Source organism: Phoxinus phoxinus (assembly GCF_949152265.1).
Source record: "Phoxinus phoxinus genome assembly, chromosome: 7".
In the NCBI taxonomy this organism is placed as follows: Eukaryota; Metazoa; Chordata; class Actinopteri; order Cypriniformes; family Leuciscidae; genus Phoxinus; species Phoxinus phoxinus.
The window spans coordinates 5,721,274-5,744,306 of NC_136882.1; the positions used below are offsets into that span (position 1 = coordinate 5,721,274).

Consider the following 23,033-nt stretch of genomic DNA (forward strand, 5'->3'; position numbering starts at 1 on the left):
GTGTGTCCCGATTGAATTCTGGAGGCAGGACATGCAGCAGGCCGCTGTCTTATTTCCTGGCAAGAGGCCAATAATGGAGGGAGAAACAGCAGACTTGCCTGCTCACAGATTGACACTAATGTTTAAAGTTGTATTAAATATGACTACCAGTTCTGAACCACAAATTATTGCCTGTGCCGTTGATCTCGATCTGGCACAAGATTAAATATTTAATTGATTAACAAGGGGTTCGTAAGGAGGGTGGTTTAAATTATTTGTTTTTGCCATTATTATGCTTTGTTTTTATTTATTTTTCCCTCAGGAATAATGCAGTTGCTACGTGATGGAGATGACAGAGAGAAATGGGCGAGAACCATTCGACGCTGGCGCGAACCCTGTTTACCGAGACCTTGCCTGACGATATTATTGGTGACAGGAGTGGTCATTTTAACAGGGATTTGGCCTATAATAGATTTTACTACAAAATTGATTCTCGTTGATGAGATTACGGTTAAAGAAGTTTCAAACTGTACTATAGTGACTAAATTCTTTACAGGCTCATGTGAGAGTAAAACATTGGAGGAATGTAGCCGTTGTGAGGAAATAGTTAAAAATTTTACAGTGGGCAAAAATACTGTGGTAAAATGTAGAATGAGGTCCAGCCCGTTTAACATTACACAAACAAGAAAAATTTGGATTTGGCACCGCCTGCAGGATATAGTTTATATTGGACCTGGAGAACAACAAGGTTGTTACAGGGATGCACAGGATGACATTATTATGCCAAATAAAGAAACTCAGATTATATCACCACCGCTGGACTCAGACACAGGAACACAACGTATAAAAAATGGAATGTATGATCCCAAACGTGCATTCCAGAGGAATTGTGTAAAATACTTTACTGGCAACAAGTATACAATGTATGAAACGCCGAAACAATTATGGGATCCATTTTCGTGGGTTAATTGGTTTAATACTTCAACTAGATTAGGCGAAACTACTGAAGGAATTAGTAGATATTCTAAAGGTTTAAGAACGCTGTACCAGGCTAGCATAATAACGGATAAATTCTGGGAAGATTGCCCTGACAACGATTTAAATATGTGTGATGGAACTCAGTATAATTGGAAGTTACACACACTTTGGAGATTAAGAGCATTAAATGCTTATAAGACAATGATTAAGGACCAAGATTGTGTTGAACGGTCAAAAGAATATCTTACTACTATCTGTCCTTGCGACTATAAATCTAAAAAGTGGCAGTGTGGGGACAATTATATGGCCCGAGCTGGACTGTCTTGGACACATGAAAACAAAAATAAACATTGGTTAGCTTTTTGGAGAAATGCAAGAGGTCAAACATGGCAAGGCTTACGTGTAGCAATAATGATGAAACATAGTGATTTGTGGAAAAATGTACTTACTGAAAACGGTACTGAAACTGATCAAATGATAATACAATTCCGATTGTGGGATTTATTTGGTGATACAGGGACGAATATATTAGAAAGTATTGAAGTGACAAGTTTAAAAGCTCAAAAGATCACGGTTAACAACAAAGACTCTCATGAAGGAATGGGTATTAAATACAAAAACACCTGGCTTGGTGCTTATTATCCACTGCCCATAGTAAGGATGCGATCACACGCAAATGATACTAAAATAATTTGGGCGATTCCGAAGGAAATTCCAGAATACCACAATATTAAGACTATACCTAAACCTAATTATAAAATGACAGTCAATATTAGTGGCATTCTGGATGATAAAGAGATTCTGACCATTGACAGAAGCTTATGGACCGTTTATTACTTTGCGGGGAGGAAAACGTTTCTTTACCCAGGATGGGGGTACTTAAATATGTCATTAGACAGTAATCTTAGAAGATTGGATATTAATCAAGGAATTAATAGGATGTTGGCTCATGACGTCACGTCTTATAAACCGATATATATGAATAATAAAGACAATTATGCTGGAGAGGACCGAGGACGGTGCATGCCGCCATACCCATTATACTGGGTTGTGGCCAGATTACAATATGATAATTTACATGCAGGCTACCGCCAGTGGACAACAAAAGATTTTAGTCATTTTACGGGAAAGATTGTACAGGGATGGAAAATAGTCGGACAAAAAGCCAAAGAAACAATTGAAACTGTTGTAAATATGGGACAAAATATTATTGGGAACACTTTTGGGGCCATACGATGGATAATCGATAATTGGTATGTAATTTTAATTATAGGAGCTGTTATAGGGATTTTGATTTTATTAGAATTAACAGGAATGGGAGGTCTCCTTCGAGGGATATTAAAAGGTCTTTGTTCTGCAACTGCTAACGGTATCAAGCACCTGTGTTGGACTGATAAAGACGACAAACAGGCTCTCATTGAGAAAGAGGTGCCACGAACAACCTTGACCGAAAGTAGTACTTCTCGGAAAAGGGGGGTCAGTCACTCAGGGTTATAATTGAGAATTATATGTAATACAGCTCATTTCACTTATTGCCACGAAGCGTGCACGAACGAGCGACAATGGCCTCTAGCAAACCTGTTTCTGGGCCTACGGGCAATGACAATTTGTGGGAGATTCTGGTAATACATTATTTTTCATACTTACAGCAAAAATATGATATAAGATGATTACGAATACTGAAAATTAAATAACATAGAAAATAAAAAGGAGGGTTTATACTTAGGTATTTTAAAGTTTATTTTATACTGTTTTAATTTTATACATGTGGATTATTAATTATAAAAATGTATACATAAGTTATGATGGAAACTGAATAAGATATGTGACTTTTAGTAATTTACGAATGAATAAAGAAGAAACATAATTTGGTTAAATTTTTTTTTAATATGCTTCTATAGGAACTAAGGAGAGCTCCAGGTGGAGAATTATTGACAAGAAAATTTAATTATTGGATTGTGATTGGACAAGACAATTGTATGAGATGTTGTCAATTACTGACTGACTGTAAAGTGAACTTTGTAATGGGAGATTTATGCCAGGAATGTTTTTTCAAGAATGCATTCATTATGTGGGTAAATGATTTTGATGAGATAGAATATATTGTTGAATCTTATGAATTGATGACTGGACTGCATGTAGACATTCTGGAAAAAATTAAACAGAAGTTAAAACCTTTTAATCAAAAGGACTTGTTTAACGACTTAGATGCCCACAAACGATGGGAGTCGGAAAGTCAGATTTTTGTGCACTGCTTACATAATAAATTCACAGCTGAAATTATAAAAGTAGTCAAGTTTGACGAACTGCTTTTTGTCTTAGGCGGAGAAATTTGTGGACTTCCTGGAGAAGGAGGGTCAAACTCCGACTCAGCCAATGCAGTCAAAACAGACTCAGACCAACAGCTCATGCCCTGGGGAGACGAATACCAAACGAGCGGCTCGCCCACTCCAGGTCTGTCTGGAGTGCCAGATTCCCTGTCTTGGCTTTTGCAATGAATGTCAAAGGTCGGGAAGGAGCCGTACGTTTGTGTGTCAGGACCCGTGGGGGCGGCTTGTAGGAGCATGTGCACATGAGGTTACAAATGGACGACTTTTGAGAAAAAGATTTGGTCGTTACCTAACAATTGTTAAGCAGCACACAAAGATCTGGCCACCTGCCAACGCCTCTAAGGGACAGGTGATAAATAAAGTGCAAATGAAACGTAGATATGATCGAATTTGGATTAAAAACTATATGGATGTGCATCATACTAATTTGTTGATGAAAGATGGCACTGTGTATATGTCTCTGGAAAAATATAACAAGTTTAAAGGGCAAGTTGAACCATACCTTAGTCTGAAAATGTTGGGATGAAGCTAAGTCAGCTTGAAATTGCAAAGCAGTGGGTGTTGTTATAAAGGATGATTTTGCAATTAAAACTGTCTTGATTAATGCTTGATTTGCTTTGTAGTGATGTAACCTAAATAGTAATAATGCTTTTGCTAAGATAGATATATGTAACTCTATTAGTTATGATGAAGATATGTACTGTGTGATTTTATTATTATTAAGAGAATTACTTACTTGCATGAAATGTATGTGTTAACTGATTTAGAGTACAAAGTACTTATGTATTAGAAATAGTTTTATGATAAATGAAAATGTACTAGATGAAGTATATATTCCAGACGATTAAAAGGAGAAAGCAGAGGAAGAGAAATCGGAGGCAACGTAGGAGGACCCTGCGTAAGCAGCTGAGAGCCATGACCAAGAACTTGGCAGAACTCCAATTGATGACATCAGGAGAGAGTTTGGAATCTGCTTTCCAGAAGCTGCATATAAAAGGCGGAGAGAGAGACTGAATTTTTGGATTCTGAATAGCACAGTTTCCCTCGACGTCTGTATAACCAGCTGTCTGTTGAAACTTATTATTATTGTAACCTAACTTTAACTTTGATATAACGCTTGTTAACTTTAATAAAACTTATATTATATTATTGGCAAGTTATTGTCTGAATAATTATTGAATGACCTTAAGAGAGAACTGACCACAGGGAAGTCTGCGGAACTAAGTGTAAGTATTTTAAAAGCTTATATTATTGTTCAGACTCGACTTTCCTTACCTACCTGAGAATAAAGGATAAATAGGTAAAAGGTGTAAAGGATATTTGAGACACCATAAAACAAAGGCTTTGTCCAAATGCCATCTCATCTTGACCCACGTCATCTATTCAGTGTGCTTAGGCACTAAACATACTAAGGCCACTGTTGATTATTTGCTTTCATTAACACAAACTCACGAGGTTCACGGGACAGTAATCTTTATGCAGGATCTATGGCGAGACCCCTAAAGGGGTGGAGGAATGCTTGCATTGATGTGAGGTCTTCACTCCTTTGGAGGACCAAGGTCGTTATCGGGGAGAACAACTGGGAACATTGTGCCGGTCCACTAAGGTCCTCTATGGCATAGCCTACTCATTGGTTCAAGAGACAAGGCCCACTCACAGAAAGTGTGTCCTATGCCACATGAATCTGAGTGGCAACTCTACCAAGAAGGAATGAGGCATTTTCTCTGTTCTGGATCTGGATCTTTGAACAAAGTTATCTCAGAATTTACAGTGAATTTGCAGTGAAAAGAGGAGCGTGTTTCGGCGCAAACGTTCCCTGGTGATATTTTGCAGTTTCAGAAAACAATTCCACCACTGACCAGGAAAAACCGACCAGGAAAAACCAGAAAAAACCGAGTCTAAAGTCAGTGGCGCATTACGCGTGTTAGTCATATGCTATTTTAAGGGCGCATGCTTGGCCATTATGTAGCGTGTTAACAACACACACACTTTGATTCTCTCATCTACACAGACGCAGCAGTTTCCATTTTTGCAAATCATACATAATTACAAGGAAAAATATTAACACACAAGGGAAATCATTGTTGTGTCCATGAAGATATTAAAAAATTAATCTTGCTTACACTTTACCCAAATTATTATACGGTTGTTTAACCGAAGCTAATTTGTGTGGTTTCTCCCATCATCCCCAAAGTCACTTCTCTGTGTTTTACGGCCCTGACGAGAACGTCGGTCTCCTCGGCTGTGAACCGCTCCTAGCATGCGCCATTATAATGGCAATCCGCCGTGGAACAAGCGCGCCGGCTCTTAAAGGGAATGTGAGAGGACGCTCTGATTGGTTTATTTCACGTTACGCCCAAACCACACCTATGAGTAATGAAGCTACTTCAGACCAACACATTTTAGATTTGCGTCGGGCGCAAGAGTCATTTATCCCGCCGGTGTAATAGCAACAGCGCCCGTGATCCGCCCACAAAGCTACTTGCGTTTCGTGTTTGATACTTGCGTTTCAGATCGTTAAAATAGGGCCCTACATGTTGATACAATGATTTATGTATCAATATTCTGAATCCCTGAAATCTGTGCATAGAGGTGACTGGTTTACTGATCTCAAGAATGCGTATTTATTTTACATAATCTCAGATTTTACAAATTCCTGGTCTTTCCATTGGGAATACCTCTAGTCCCATGCATCTTTACCAAATGTGTTTGACTCTTTTTACACTGTTTTTTAAGGGCACACTTACAAGCATTATGGATGGTCATAAACCTAGAGAAACTTCTCTTGCTCAAAGTAGATTGTGTTCATGGGGCTGCACTTGGATCCTTATCAAGCATCCGCATTGCAACAAAAGAGGATAAGATTTCAGAATACTAGAACCAGTTCAGTCTGAGGACACAGGCGTCCTTTTGTCTTTGTCTGAGGCTGTTAAATACTGGCAATGGCAGTGGAATTGTTACTCATTTTCAGATAGACTTTCAGAGATGGGTGACTTATTTGAAGTTGAAAATGTATGCAGATAAATCTGAGTGTCAGCTTGATGCTTACAGTACTGCACATCTGGAGGAACAAAAAGTCTCTTGATGGGTGGTTCAATGATGGGATAAACCACAAGGTTCATCACTACAGACACAGTTGTGCATGAATGGGGAGTAGTCATTAAGGATCGGACAGTAACTGGGACATGACATCTTTCTCTCGGAAGTGTGCATATCAACTACTTCTAACTCTGTGCTGGTTATTGGGATTTTCCAATGGTTGAATTCTCTTCCTGAGATTGATGCAGATTTCTGGGCCTGTCGAAGGCACAGGTATAGATTTGTTGCTGAAACCCACACCTGGGAGAGAGGAGATTTGGATGTAACAGTGTAGATATGGAAAATATAACAACTGCCGTAGATATGTTCACCTCAAAAAGAAAATGCACAGTGTCTGCTGTCCATTTTACTGAGAGAACCAGACATGCTACTAGGCATAGACACACTGGCACACCTGAGTCCAGTTTGCTTTATGCATGTCTCCCCGTCAGACTTGATCCTCCCACTCTGAAAAGATAATATTGAGTTGGAGGAGAGTGGCTCCGCTATGGCCAGGGAATCTATGGTTATCGGCAAAATGTATGAATGTTAAAAGAGATTTTATTTCTCTGGTATGATGGAAATTTTTCATCCCAAATATCCAATACCTACTGCATCAAAGTGGTTTTTGCTGGTCTGGAATGTGAAATCCCAGCTTTTCATCATTCCCCATTCAGGTCTGGGGAGGAGGAGAGATGTGCTGTAGAGATATGGCTAGTGCACTGTGAGCAGTCCTTTGTTTTGCAGATCCAGCAAGAGGTAGAGCAATGTAAAAAACACTCGTCTTGCTGCTTAGGGCAGGGTGTCCAAACTCTGGCCCAAAGGCCAATTATGGGCCGGGGATGAATTTCAAATGGCCCGCAGCTAGTCTATTAAAATATATGTTGCCCGCCAGGCATAATTTAAAAAATCATGCAGTCTAACAATGTCAACACAAGGTGAAAGCACTAGATTTTAGGCCAGGTGTAGCAGTAAACCATGAGTGACAACAATTTGATAACTGATAAGCACTGCAAATTTCTGTTGCATATGGCCCAAAAAAACAGCACAAGCTCAGAACCTATGCATTTACTCGCTGACCGATGTGACCACTAAACAGCGCAGGGAGATCCAGCGAGAAGCGTTCGAGTTTGGCACAGAGGTCTCCAATACAAACCACAAATGTCTCGGTAATTGAAACTAGTCAATATGTACTTTTCATTAAGAGGCATCTAGGAGTCAGAGGTCATACCCCAGTCCCTTTTAAGCCCCATCCACACTACTGCGTTTTCGTTTAGAAACGGGGACCTTTTGCTACGTTTGCACCTCCCGTCCAGACTACAACGGCAAAAACGAAGACCTAAAACGGAGAAGTTTAGAAACGCAGCCGACCCCGTTTTGCGTTTTGAAATCTCCGGAGGGCGTTTTAGTGAAGACGGTCAAAACGGAGGACTTTAGAAACGATGACGCAGAGGCTCACGCTCGGCTCTATGATTGGGTGTCATCAGTCATGGCGTATCCTTCCCTGATTCAGACACCATCACATGACCCGTTACTGATGTTGATGTCTTTGCTAGCAGTTGTGCAAGTAAATAATGTATTTTACAATGTTATACTGCCTACATGCGCCTGTTTACACCGGCACACGCACGCCCAGTGTTGGTGAATGGTCACGTGATCCGCATTTTCAGTCGTTTTAATGTGGACGGAGATCAATTCTAATACGCAGATAAAACGCTGGTGTGGACGGAGATCGTATTCGTTTTAATTCTCCGTTTCTAAACTAAAACGCAGTAGTGTGGATGAATTCTTAGAGAAATCTCAATAGACGATCTGTTCACTGGCCTTCATGTTGGTGAAATCATTAAAGCCTATACGGTGCTAGAAGCAGCGTCTTGAAATTAATCGATAGTTCATCCCAAAAAAGAAAATTACTCACCCTATTGTTGTTCCATACCTGCATGGCTTTTTAGGATTGTACATGTGTTGGTGACCTTAGCAAGTTGACTAAATGAGAACTACTAGTTAGTTACAATTGTAACCTCAGTTCACTGAGAAACGTCACACAAAATGGCCTCCTTGTCATTGGCTCACAGAAGAGCAGGTTTTGAAGGAGTTGAGTCAGTGGCCTGATGTTTGAACTGAGGGCTTCATGAACTACCAAACAGATGTATGTCCCATGAGAGTCTACATACCGCACTCGTCTCCCTCAGAGAACTTGGGTTACAACCATAACGTTGGGTTATTTCTAAAAAGGTCACACTGACATGGTGTTTTGCAGAGGGAATGTAAAGCAGCACTGCATGCAAGGGTTGGAGAGACTACAGTATGGTTGTAACACGAAGATAACACCAAAGTGAGGGTTCTGCTTACTTTAGCACTGTGTGACTGGGGAAGTGACTGGACCTGGGGGTGGACACAAGAGCCAGACACATATTTAACCAAACACACCACAAGAGTTACTCACACACACACACCTTAACAGATAAGCATGCCAACATCACCAAAAACCATTGCCAATTCATAAAAGAGAATCTGTGGATTTGTTCATTGTCCCTCAGTTAAAAAAAACAAAACAAAAAACATTGGGTAATGCAGTTACAATGGGAGTCTGGTGCAGAATCAAATGTCTTGTATCTTACATTTAACCTGTGTTAGTTTGTCTTAATTAATGATCCAAATAAATGACTCATTCCAGCAAAAGCAACATTTATGAGGGAATAAAACAGAAATGGCCTGTCCCATTCACTCACATGCTTCTCTCATCTATAGTGATCCATTATAAATGTACAAAGTCCTTTAAGCTACGGCTGATATGCTGTAAAACGTTCGGAAAGAGTTTAAATGGTTTATAATGGATCCACTGAGTCAAATGTCAGGTCTTCGGAGCGTTTCGGCAGGCGGTCCCCTACGGTGCGATGGCTCTGGTTAAGGACTGCGATAATGAGGTTGTTCAGAGGGCAAGTGGTCATGTGTGTGTGCGTGAAGGTTGAAGAAACGTACACACACTAAACTCTCTCAGCTGCATTAAAACTGTGCGGCAAACTCACTTAAAGGATAATTCCGGTATTTAACACCTTGAGTCTATATTGTAGTTTGTTTTGGATGAACAAGAGTGGTGGACAACATTTTTTTGACAATGGTTCCTCTCTCGAGTTTTTGACTATAATAGAATTAGCCATGGACCCATTTAACATTGGAGTCAATGGGCATGTCTGAAAATGTCATTAAAACAACCTTTAACATTAGTTTTCACTAACTGTGCAACTCACCGAGTGATTAGTGATGTTAGTTGATGTTCCAGAAACAAAAAGTGTTGCGAAATACAGTTTCTGTCGTGTTTTATTCGTCATTTTGTAAAATCCCATTGAATTCTGTTGAAGGACTGAGTGCTCGTTAATATAAATGCGCTACCGGAAACGGAAAGGGGGCTGTTTACATTTGGTCGATGTAGTCTTTTTGCTCGCTTCCGTTTCTCATAAGGCTAGCGAGCAGAGCAACTGTGCTCCGGGAGAGTAAGCCAAATAAACAAACAAAACCTTCATTAATTGTTACTTGTAATATGAAGTTGAACTCGACTGTGACCGTGAGTGTCCCGCGAGACATAAACATCGGTTATCGCCATCAAGTGGTCGGGAGTGTGCTAACGCTTCAGATTCAAATATTGAGCGGAAGTTACACGGTTGTGAAGTGTCTGAAAAAATAGTTCCACTATAGCAAAATAAACGGATTGGAATCATATATTGCGACGATATATTGTTTATAATCATCAACGAACACCACTAACCACTCGGTGAGTTGCACAGTTTTGTAAACGAACATTATTGGCTGTTTTAATGACATTTTCGGACATGCCTATTGACTCCAATGTTAAATGATCCATGGCCAATTCTTTTATAGTCAAAAACTCGAGAGAGGAACCATTGTCAAAAAAATGTTGTCCACCACTCTTGTTCATTCAAAACAAACTACAATATAGACTCAAGGTGTTAAATAACGGAATTATCCTTTAACAACTGAGCTGCTTGTGCATGCATGCAACCACTCTTTTGAGATTATAAACTGATTCAGGAGCCTACGTTTGAATGGTGGAGCAGTGCTGTAAAGTATAATGTGCAGTCTCAGTAAAGTATGAAGATTGTGGTAGTCCGCTATGTCCTCTATAACTTTGTTATTGTAAGATTAGTATGCATTTAGCACAGATTGTTTTGGCTCTGATGGCACCGTTACCTGATTTGTGTAATTCCAGTGAAATGAATGCTAAAATGATGCAGACAATAGCCACGTTTCCATTATAGATTTGCGCAAAACTTTTGCGATATTTTCTAAATGTTGATAAAAAAAACTATTGCAAAATGACCAATGTTATGCGACATTTTTTGACGTCATGAGGTGTTTCTCCCTCCTATCTGCTTCATGGTCTTGATATATTGTGTATAATTCCTGTAATAGTTTTGACTTTTATGAGTTTAATAAAGAACTAGGATCTTCTGTCAAAAATACATTGCGATCTTTAAAGAATGATCGACTGTTACGTACGTCATGTGACCTGTAAATGCGAAAAAAAAATTTTGGGGAAATATTCCTTTTTCGAATTGCCTGAAAAACCACCTCATGCGAGAGTAAAAACTTTTTTGCGATACATGGGAGTTTTTGCGAAATTGACGTGTTTCCATTGGGTGTATATTTTAAATTCATAATTTCAATTTGTGCAATTTGATTGGTAATGGAAACGTGGCTAGTGTAGAGCTGCACGATTCTGGATGAATTGAGAATCATGATTGTGAATCTTCCACAATTTTGAACAGACAACTAAACAAAATAACATGTAATTTACTAAAGTTTGCTGCAGTCTATTTAAAAAAAGTTCAATTATTTGAATGAATTATTATTTTTTTTAACTCGGTTTGAGTGAATGATTCAATGAGTCGTGATTTGCACTATTTTGGTCGCTACCATCAGTGTTTATATCCAACCTATAAACTTTGATCCCAGTACTTCTGTGATCATTTAAACATTTGTAACACAGAAATAATGAATCTGTGTGATTGAAAACTTTTTAATACCTAAACATGACAACTACTCTCTTTGGCTCTTGAATTGAGAACGGGATTAATCGCGCAGCTCTGTGTGTGTGTGTGTGCGTGTGTGTGTGTGTGTGTGTGTGTGTGTGTGTGTTGAAGATGTACCTGCTGTTGCAATTTTGCATCTTTGCTGACACTTTTAGTCCTCCATCTTCTGCTGACACGCTTTTCTTTCTTTGTCAAATCTACACAGTTACTCTAAATTACATGGACACACACACGCACACACACGCACAGCAAAGGGGTGAGAGGGTTAATAGCAGAAAACTGAAGCAATGACTCCATCGCTGTGGCAAAAGAAGATGAGATGCTGTAAACGAGTGACAAGCAGGCTGGGTCTTCGTATGCAGAAGTAATGGGAATGACAAATAATTGAAGGAAGAATCATAATGTTGTGTTTGAGGAGTTGAATTTAGTTTGAGGTTTACTTATGTAAAAAATACTGATAAACAGAGTCGTAACAAATATTACAACTCTCAACAAATTCCCATATTTCATCAGATATCTGGCACAGATCTGAGATTCAAGATTAACGGTATTGGTCTGAAAAATATCTTGCACCTGCATGTTAAATGTCATGTTGCTAGCCGACAAGCAGGTAAAAAGTCGTCCAGTCAATATTTAGCATGTGATTCACAGTGTGTTATGATGAGCGATTCCTTTCACTTGTACAACCCACAGCCCTGCTTGACCAACACAGAGCTAAACTGTCCAGCAGGGTGTGGATATAAACACAGCTGGACACATGTTGAGTGAGGACATGTTAGGATATCAAACCTGTGCATTAGGTTAGCAGAGTGAAAGAGAAATGCAGTCTGCAACACATCTGAACAGATACACTCGTACACCACGGGGAAGCTGTTTAACGCGGAGACTGGGCTGATGAACCCAGATGCTGAGTGTGTGGATGTACCTGCATGTCAGTGAAATTGGGAGCTGACTGTGTCCTTTGTAAGATCTCCAGACTTTGCAGCAGTTGATTCAACTCTAATAGACTAGACTGGCAGCAGGCGAGCTCTGAAACACACAAACACACACTGTTGAGACTGATGTAAATAAGACAGAGGATCAGTCTTCAGGAACAATCTTGCACAAAAGTAAAAAATACATATATTTTTTTGTAAAGAAAATGACTCGCACTTATTTTAGTGCACTGTTAGGATGTCTTACACTGTCATTATTTTAATTCAGATTAAGCATTCCCTTAAAGGGACACTTCACCGATTAGCATTAAGCTTTGTATCAGTAGAAACCCGGTAGTATTTTTGAATGACCTCCAGTCGCCCTGAGACGAGAGATTTCTGTATTGTGTGTCTGATTTTTTTATTTTATTATTATTATTAAAATGATAATACCTGTAGTATTGTCGAGTTCACGCGTCGTTTGTCGAGTTCACGCGCGTGATCATAGGTAACTAAACCTATGCGCGTGAACTCGACAATCGACTACTTTGGACTTCGACCGAAAACAGGAACTAAATACAGGTCTGTGCGCTTGTTGAATTAACATCATTTTTATTAATATCTTTCACATCTACTGCAGTCAGAATCACTCGTGTTCACTCTGAAGGAATCACTCAACATGGCTGGGCACTTGTAATGAAACATTAAGGATGTTAAGAGGATAAAAGGAGGTTTATAACGTGCCCTATTGAAGTCAACAGGGTGCCAATTTTAAAACGAGGATAACGGTGTAGGCAACACCGATTTTTGCCGTTGTTCTCTGTATTGACAGCACTCCAAATTTACTAAAAATTGAGCTCAATGTTAAAATTGACCGGAGTTCTCCTTTAAGGAATAAGATCGCGTGGGTGTTTGAATTGATTTTTACAATTAGTCGTGCAGCTCTAAATATATTAATAATTATATACAACATACAAATTATAATTATATGCAATAAAAGTGAGATGAGCCATATAATGAAACCCTAATTATTGAGAATGAATTGTGTGTTACCTTCTGCACACTTGTCCATCTCCTCTGACTCCTTCAGCCAGGCCGCCACTTTACTCTGTCCATTACTGCAGGATGGTGGCAGGTGCCAGGGCAGACTGCTGGGTTTACTCTGCTGAACACACACACACACACACACACACACACACACACACACACGTTTACATACAGGTACAGTAGACAGGGCACATACACACACACACACACGTTTAGCTGTCTGAATGAAGCTTAACTTACATTTCTGTTGCTTTTAAAGTCAACATGACAACACATTTGCAACCCATAGGGAATTGTATACTTGAGGTCAGGAATCGGATACTTGTTATACAATTTAAATTTCGATTCCTTTGTGAGCATTTCAATATGATTTTAAACCATTCAAAGATGACTCGATGTTGTATGTGCTGCACACACATCCAAAACGTGCGCACAGAAAAAGTGATTTTAACCCATTCATCTGTTTTCAGAGCTGTGTATCAGTGTATTGGATCCGTGCAACTCTTAAAGTGACAGCACTAATATTCCTGCAGCCGTCTCTATGACAACACTAATCAAACAACAACAGTCAAAGAGAAAATTCACTCGTTCTTGACCTATAACTTTTGTAACTATATTTGTAATGCATAATTTATTTATAAAGTTATTTTACATTTGAACTGGAATATCTTGAAAATCGTAAAACACATGTTTATTTCAATCATATCTTTGCTCAGTTGTATCTATTTGTTGCGATTGCTAATTTTTTATTTTGTTATTTTTTAATTTTTGAGTGTTTACTTGTCTTTAATAATGGTTGACATGTATATTAGTTATAGACTACCGTATTTTCCGGACTATAAGTCGCACTTTTTTTCACAGTTTGGCTGGTCCTGCGACTTATAGTCAGATGCGACTTATATATCAAAATGAATTCATACTGACTGAGATGAACCAAGAGAAAACATTACCGTCTGCAGCCGTGAGAGGGCGCTCTAGTTAGCGGAGTTGTTCAGAAGCGACACCGAGGAAGAACTCGATGTATCCAGTGATGTGTGTGATGAGATCGGGAGCTTGGTGAACTTGCTTACCGGTAACTTGTTGGACTCGATGGCTAATGTTAGTTTAGCCTATTCAGACTCAGGTATATGTTCTTTATGCTATTGTGCAGCTGAATAACTGTTAATGTGTTACGCTAACACACCGGACACTATTCAGCTGTTGTTCTGTGTGCTGTTGTGGAGCTGAATAACTTTTCCAGATTAAATGTCTTTTCTTGGTCTTGGATTTTGTGAAATAAATTTCTAAATAAATGCGACTTATAGTCCGGAAAATACGGTTTTACAGTTGTTTTTCTATGGTCTTTTTAAAACAAGGGCAAAAGTTCCTTGTGTTAGTGTTCTTTAAGCCTGTTGATGTTTGTTCATGATACTCAGCTACAATTAAATGTTTTGCAATAAGACTAAATGCGATTGATATCGATGTTTTTTTTTTTTACCTTATTGGAAACGAAATTAGGAATTGATAAGCAGAATCGAAATCAGTTTCGTAATCGTTAAAATTAAAACGTTGGCTTTTACATGCCAGAAAGCAGCCAGACCTGAATGTAAATATATTGCGTGCAATAAGATCAGGAATATGTACAGTATGAAAAATAAAGGTTCATTTTAATGCTGACTTTTAATGAAACATAATTACACCAGACAATCCCTCAGATATGAAAAGGCGCAGACACAGAGGGGTCGTGACCTTGTTTTGGTGTGTGCTGGAGGGGGTGTTTCGGGGAGACTCTGCGTCGGCGGACGGAGGGAACGTCCGTAGCGTAGCGTCTCGAGGAGAACGAACGATCTCGTTCTGCCGGAACAAGCGATGGTGACGCAGCTTGCACACCCAGACGTCAAACACATCTGGAGACTTCACCTGGAAGGAGAACGAGGCAGAGACAGAGGTAGCAGACACACCGGTCAGAACACACGGCGAAGGCATCAGCTTTACATAACAAAAAGAAGACAGCAAGGAATTAAAATAACCCCCTGAGAGTACCTGAAGTTGAAGAAACACTGGTTTCTTTCCACTGTATTTCAGTGAACGCACAGAGATCAAGTAAACCACACACACCTTCAGATGGTAAATGTGCTCCTCTGTGTCCAGATCTATGCGGCGAGCTCTTTTCTTGATGGACATCACAGACAGACCCACATCTATACAGCCATGGAGCTTTCCTTTCTGAATCTGACACACACACAATCATATTTACCATTATACATCATATATATACTGTATATATATATATATAAATATATATTTTTTTTTATGCAATATGTCCCAGAAATTTATTTTCAGAGAGTCAGACTGGTTTTCTGATCCAGTTTCAGTTTTCTGTAATGTTCCTACTGTTGATAAAATAAAAGACGAAGAGCATTTAAGGGGAAGAGAACAAACCTCTCCAAAAACACTCTGCGTCTCACACGCACACACACACGCACGCACGCACGCACGCACGCACGCACGCACGCACGCACGCACGCACGCACGCACGCACGCACGCACGCACACACACACACACACACACACTCTCAAACACACTCACAAAAAACACATATACACTAATAAACCCACACTCGCACACAAACACACACACACTCACTCTCAGAAACACACACTCTCAAACACACTCACAAAAAAACACATTTACAAACACACACACACACACACACACTCACTCTCAGAAACACACACACACAAAAACGCGTGCGCACACACACAGAAACACACACACAAACACACACACACTCACAAACAAAAACACACACACTCACTCTCAGAAACACACACACACACACACACACAAAAACGCGTGCGCACACACACACACACAGACACACACGCACACACACACTCACAAACAAAAACACACACACTCACTCTCAGAAACACACACACACACACAAAAACGCGTGCGCACACACACAGACACACACAAACACGCACACAAACTCAGTCACAAACCCACACTCACTCTCAGAAACACACACACACACAAAAACGCGTGCGCACACACACAGACACACACACGCACACACACACTCACAAACAAAAACACACACTCACTCTCAGAAACACACACACACACACAAAAACGCGTGCGCACACACACAGACACACACACACACAAACACACACACGCACACAAACTCAGTCACAAACCCACACTCACTCTCTCACACACACACACACTCACTCACACTCATGGACACGCACGCACACACACGCACACACACACACACACACACTCTCTGTCCTTGTTGCATCAGTGCTCAGTGATGTTTCTGCTGCTGAGTCACGCTACAGCGAGAGCCGACAGCCAATCACAGCGCAGCGTCGCTCTGACCTACACAGCTCATCATCATTATTCACAGAGCAGCTCAGCTCACAGGAAGCGCTCGATGCACCGTTCACAACCACACACACACACACACACACACACTCACATCTACGGGAGATTTGGAGTATTTCAGGATCCCGTTATCCAGAACGAAAAACCGCTGTGTAGAAGACAGAAGAAAATAGTATTAGTCCAATTAATATTTACTGAGAATACATATCATATCGGAAGGAATAAAGGGTGAAATATAAGAAAAACAAACCAATGGAAATTTAAATACTATTAATATGCAAATAAATAAGCTCTTTATCGCTCATTAACACCAAGAACAAACACAGGGCTCGTACAGATTCTGTACAGTGAAACTCCAGGACTTTTCAAGAACTTCTTTTTGGGATTTTAAGGACTACAATTAACACTTATTAAACAATATCTTTATTATTTGTATTTTTTTTTTTTTTTTTACTCAAATTCCATATATATATATATGGTATCTGATGTTTCACTTCATCGAGATCAATCCATTGGCCAGCGCTGTCAGGCATGGGGAATCCCCTCAACCATTGAAAGGATACTATGACAAAGATATTCCTTATTAAAACTGATTTTTTTTTTCCCATAAATATATGAAAGTTGTATTATATACTTATCATAAACTTAATATCATGCGAAATAGCTCAATATCTCAGACGGGCTGCAGCGCTAATTTTATGTGAAAAGATTGTGGGGGTTTTTCCGAAAAAATGAAACATTAATTTCATGAATATATTACGTATTTCAATAATTCAAGCACTTTTCAAGTACCTCTTCAAAAAGGACAAAGGGGAAAAGTACTGGAGGAAATGGGATTGTTAAATCCCAATAATAATTGCGTAGTAGATAATTAGTAGACTTGTAGAACTGTATTTCTACTCGTCGGCACAGTTGCGGACTCCATGTACACCTCATGTAACAGGCATCAGCAATGGTTGTGTTCTTGTTGTTATTTTTTTCTTACATTTTTACCTATTTTTTGTATTCTTGTATTTATTTATTTATTTTTTCTCTCTCGTTGATGTGTACAAAAAAGGAAAAAACTGTTAAAAAATAAAAGTAATATATATATATATATGTCTGTTTTCAAGGGTTTTCCAGGAATTAAAGGATTAGTTCACTTTAAAAAAAACTTTTGCTGATAATTTACTCACCCCGATGTCATCCAAGATGTCCATGTCTTTCTTTCTTCAGTCGAAAACAAATGAAGGTTTTTGATGAACACATTTCTCCATATAATGGACGTCAATGGGTCCCAAACGGGTCAAGGTCCAGATGACAGTGTCAGCGCCGCTTCAACGGGCTTTAAACGACACCAGACGATGAATACGGGTCTTATCTAGCGAAACCATCGTCATTTCAAAAATAAATAAAAAAGTTTAAGTTTTATAAGCACAAATGCTCACCTTGCTCTGTTCTGTGATGACCGTTCGTGACGTCATGTAATACGCGATTAGGTTGGAAAGGTCACGCTTCTGTGAAAAGTCAAAAATGTCTGGCCTGACGGAAATTTTCTTTTAGGCTTTTTAATATTCCAACACCCAGGATACGCACACGAGATGGGCATTTTAACCGATAAACGGACACAAAGACATTTGAATATGTGTGTATGGTCCTCCTTCCGCACATTTGTAAACACTGACTCGTCAAGCGTGACCTTTTCAACGTAATCGCCTATTACGTGACGTCACGAACGCGCATCACAGAACAGAGCAAGGCGAGCGCTTGTGCTTATAAAACTTAAACTTTTTTTATTTATTTTTGAAATGACGATGGTTTCGCTAGATAAGACCCGTATTCATCGTCTATTAATGTTTAAAGCCCGTTGAAGCGGCACTGACACTGTCATCTGGACCTTGACCCGTTTGGGACCCATTGACGTCCATTATATGGAGAAATGTGTTCATCAAAAACCTTAATTTCTTTTCGACTGAAGAAAGAAAGACATGGACATCTTGATGACATCGGGGTGAGTAAATTATCAGCAAAAGTTTTTTTAAAAGTGAACTAATCCTTTAAGTTTCAAAAATGTCTCGTCTCTGTCTTCCACTTTTTCATTTTTTATGTTACATGTTTACTAAATTTATGTTTTCTTTGATTCTATAACTTCTCATGTTAATGATGTGCAGTTATTGGTTGTCTCCATCATAAGCAGATTGCTTGTCTATTTGTCTGTCAGCTGTTTGTATTATTTTGTGAAGCGACCTTGGGTTCTTGAAAGGCGCTATAAAAATAAACATATTATTAAAAAGTAGGGCTGTAAACGATTAATCGAATCCAAAATAAAGTTTGTGTTTACATAATAAATGTGTGTGTGTTGTGTATAATTATGTTGGATATATAAATACACACACATGCATGTATATATTAGAGAAATATTTGCATTTATATACTGCATATATATTTTTATAAGATTTATATTATATATAAATAGAACTATTTTATATATAAATAACACATTTTTCTTAAATATTTACAAGCATGTGTTTGTGTTTATATATACAAAATAATTATACACAATACACACACACATTTTATTTTGGATTCGATTAATCATTTACAGCCCTTTTAAAAAGTTAAAATCAAGTTCTCCAAGCACTTTAAACACCTTGCACGAACCCTGTAGACAGATTGCTGGTCTTAAGTGGTTTAAGCTGGTTCAGCTGGTCTCCCAGCCTGGAAAACTCCCAAACCCACTTAAACCAGTGAATCAGACCAGCGGGATCAGATTGGGTTGTTGGTTCTGACCTTGTGCCAGCCCTTCAGGGGCCATTTCCTCCTCTTCAGCATGAAGCCCTCGTGCTTCTCTGGCCGCTGCACATGAGTTTGCCCGATCCTCAGGCCCTCGACGATCTCCCAGCTGTCCGTCTCCTACACAGGACAACATCACACATGAGAAAACCAATGCACAAGTAAAAGCCACTAAAGTGCACAAACAGCTCTATATCATTCATGAACACCAATAATAAACATGAGATGGAAATATTGAGAGAGTTAGAATGAATGAACGAATGAATGAATGAATGAATGAATGAATGAATGAACGAACGAACGAATGAATCAACGAACGAATGAATGAATGAACGAACGAAAGAATGAATGAATGAACGAACGAACGAACGAATGAATGAATGAACGAACGAATGAACGAACGAACGAAAGAATGAATGAACGAATGAATGAATGAATGAATGAATGACAGATTAAATGAATATACACTGAACTGGTTTAGCAGCCAATATTAGTTTGCGAAAAAAGCTATAAAAAAAAGAAAAGCTTTTAGATCGCAAGTGTGTACAGCTAATTTCACCTGACTGATCAAACTGCCGACCTCATTAGAAACATCATTAAACACACATCAGACCGGTGGGGCTCGACACAAATCATGAGTTGGGAGGAAAGTATCCCTATGAATAGATTTTACACTTGTAGAAGATACTGGGAGGTGTTTAATACCACAGTACATCCACATCGCTTTTTATAATAAGTTGCATATTCTGGTTTTGTTTTATTCTGAAAAAGACGTGCACATGCATCACAGTTATTGAAATATTTCTAGTTAGACTGGATGCGCTGAATAAAGTGCTAGCATGAACAAACATTAACTCTGCTACACACAGTAGCGTCACATGGAAACATGTATGTTTAATAATGTACACGGTCCCTTCCAAATTAATACAAATAAATAAATAAACAAAGTGGGTTAGAAGTATATAGAGAGTTAACTCTGTATAGTTGCAATACAAAAGAAAAACTTAGATGTAAACTGTAGTTTACACTTAAAATACAGGTAAAAGTATATTGTCTTTTAGAAACTAAAAAGTGGGCCAAGAAGAACTAAAATGGGACACATACAAGTACACTACTAGCACAGTGACTTGTGTATACTTGCTACATAAACTGCACTCAGAAAATATACCTGGACTTTACCTACGCTTACTTAAAGCTACACTGTGTGATTTTTACCCCCATCTAGCGGTGAAAAGGTATATGACCATCCAGTGAATATTAGTTTCTGTTCCTCTCAATTCCGATTTCGTTTTAACTCCTACGGTGGCCAATGTAGTCCAAGATTAACATGGCTTCCAGTTCGACCTCGTCCATGAGTGTTCCTTCAAGTGATGAGGTTACTTTAGAAAACTATTATAATTTGCAGTAATTTAATTTGTCAGCTAAGATATAGGTTATGACATCTATGTAAAATTAATAATAGTTTTATGTTTTCGTAATTTTTTTACCATTTCATCATTGCTAACATCAGCTATCAGGTTCCCTGACGAATGCAAGCTAATCTTAGTAAAGTAACTTTTATCAGTGCTATCGTTATTCTGTATATTGTACGACATCACTAGCGTAAGGCAACGTTTACATTGTAGGCTATATAATTTTCTCCGTGAGCAGAGATCAGCTGATGTGACGGAGGGAGAGGGAGAGGGAAAGGAAAAAAATAAAAACAGGGCCGGTGTCAGTGAATTGCGGAGACGCGAAAGGCAAAGCTTGAATTAACGGGTATGTCCCTCTTTGGCTAATGTACTTTCAAGATGGAGGGGCAACATGGCAACCCCTCACCCGTATGTATTTTCAATTACATATTATACACTCACGAGAATACTTTATTACTTGAACGAAGTAAATATACATTAATAAGCACATATATTTTTGAAATAACTAAGTGTTTTTAGCTAAGAATAAACTAAAAAAGTTACACAGTGTAGCTTTAAACGAGTGGTGTAATGTCCTTTTCACAAGATGTAAAATAAGTCTCTGGTGTCCCCAGAGTGTGTGTGTGAAGTTTTAGCTCAAACAGCAACATTACACACTAAATAAAGTTATAAAAGTGAAATCATAATCAACCACCCCTTTAAAGTCACCATGAAATCAAAATTGACGATTCTTATTTTTATAGAATACTGCTGTCACAGTGTTTGGTGGTTCCCTGGGTTTAACACTAGAGGTCTCAGTTTTCACGGTGTCTAGGCATTTTCACTACATTTCCCATAATCCTGTCTGTCACTGATTGTTCATTTCCTTCAGCTGTTTCTCGTCACCTTGTTTGCACTTGTGTATATATACCCTGTCTGTTTCAGTGTTTTGTCACGGAGTCCTTGTTTAATGTCCCCACACTTCCGTTCCTGTTAATGTCTTGTGTCTTTGGATTGATTACATGGTATTTGACCCCTGCCTGGACTGATCGTGAGTACGGATTCCCCTAATAAATATTGCATTTGGATCTCTCTCTCCTGTGTGTGTTCTGTGACAACTGCAGTAATTATTATGAATTATGTATCTATGCACATTATTTTCTTGAAATTCATGTTCATCAGCATCTCTTCTCTTCTCTGAGGATGAGGGCAGAGCAACCTGTCAATCACATGAGATCCACCAATAGCAAACCACGATCATCTCTTCTAGTTCATTTATAGCATCAAATAAATGAACATCAGGAGGAATGTTGTTTTAACTGCGGAAAGACGTCAGTACACTCCGCTTCTCAAGTTCACATCCTGCCATGTTAATCTACTAACTCTCCTGACGGCTGTGGCGGACAAAATGGCGGATGGCGAAGTATGATTGGTCAGATCACCTGTCAATCAAGCTCCCTGCGAAGGGTCAATTCCACACAGAGAAAATCAAGCCCCGCCCACATTTGTTCTTGTCCGTAAAGCCTATCACTCTGATATACGGCACAATGAGGAAGTTCCTACTTCCATTTCATGACGACTTCAAAGAAATGAACTTTAAATATACGTCTTTTTTTTGTATGGGTAAATGTGAGCATCAGAATGGCGATGGCTGCTTTAGAAACAACACTAATTAGTTTATGTTAATGAACTAATAACTGATATTGAGCTCCTACTGTCGCCACAGTGACAGAGAGTTGAGGTTTATTCGCCCTCTTCCTGACGTGTAATAATCAGCATTCGTCTGTATTGACCAGTTGTGTCACATTTTGTAGCGACTAATCTTTCAATCAATTCAAAATAATTTATTTATTTTATTCTGTCAGCAAAAGTATTGGATAATAGGCGAATAAATAAGATCCAATAATCATAAATAATGACTGCAAAGTCTATACCGAATGTATACACATTTCTTCAGAAGCTCCTGCAGAGTTTGTGAAGACTTGAATGAGCTCCTGCTTTGTTGAAAGTCAATCTATTAAAGTAATTTCACTGATGTATCAGCTTGTCTGTCTAAGTGGGCAGTTCTGGCCTGTAACTGGCTTTAACATACTTTATAGTCCTAGTCAACAGCCTTG

At 38.9% G+C, this 23,033-nt stretch overlaps 1 protein-coding gene across 7 annotated transcripts in view; it reads right to left on the reverse strand.

Moving 5' to 3' along the window:
• osbpl6 (oxysterol binding protein-like 6) overlaps positions 1-23,033 on the reverse strand; it is a 90,333-nt gene that overhangs the window by 35,119 nt on the left and 32,181 nt on the right. The window contains exons 3-10 of one of the 7 annotated variants that reach the window (XM_079618930.1): positions 19,523-19,645; positions 16,848-16,901; positions 15,475-15,588; positions 15,106-15,276; positions 13,384-13,495; positions 12,342-12,445; positions 11,534-11,626; positions 8,718-8,750 (exon numbers count right to left, since the gene is read on the reverse strand). In XM_079618930.1, the coding sequence (XP_079475056.1) occupies positions 8,718-8,750; positions 11,534-11,626; positions 12,342-12,445; positions 13,384-13,495; positions 15,106-15,276; positions 15,475-15,588; positions 16,848-16,901; positions 19,523-19,645 (804 nt within the window). The remainder of the gene's footprint in view (positions 1-8,717; positions 8,751-11,533; positions 11,627-12,341; positions 12,446-13,383; positions 13,496-15,105; positions 15,277-15,474; positions 15,589-16,847; positions 16,902-19,522; positions 19,646-23,033) is intronic. The other 6 variants (XM_079618931.1, XM_079618934.1, XM_079618932.1 and 3 more) reach the window with 6 other exon arrangements.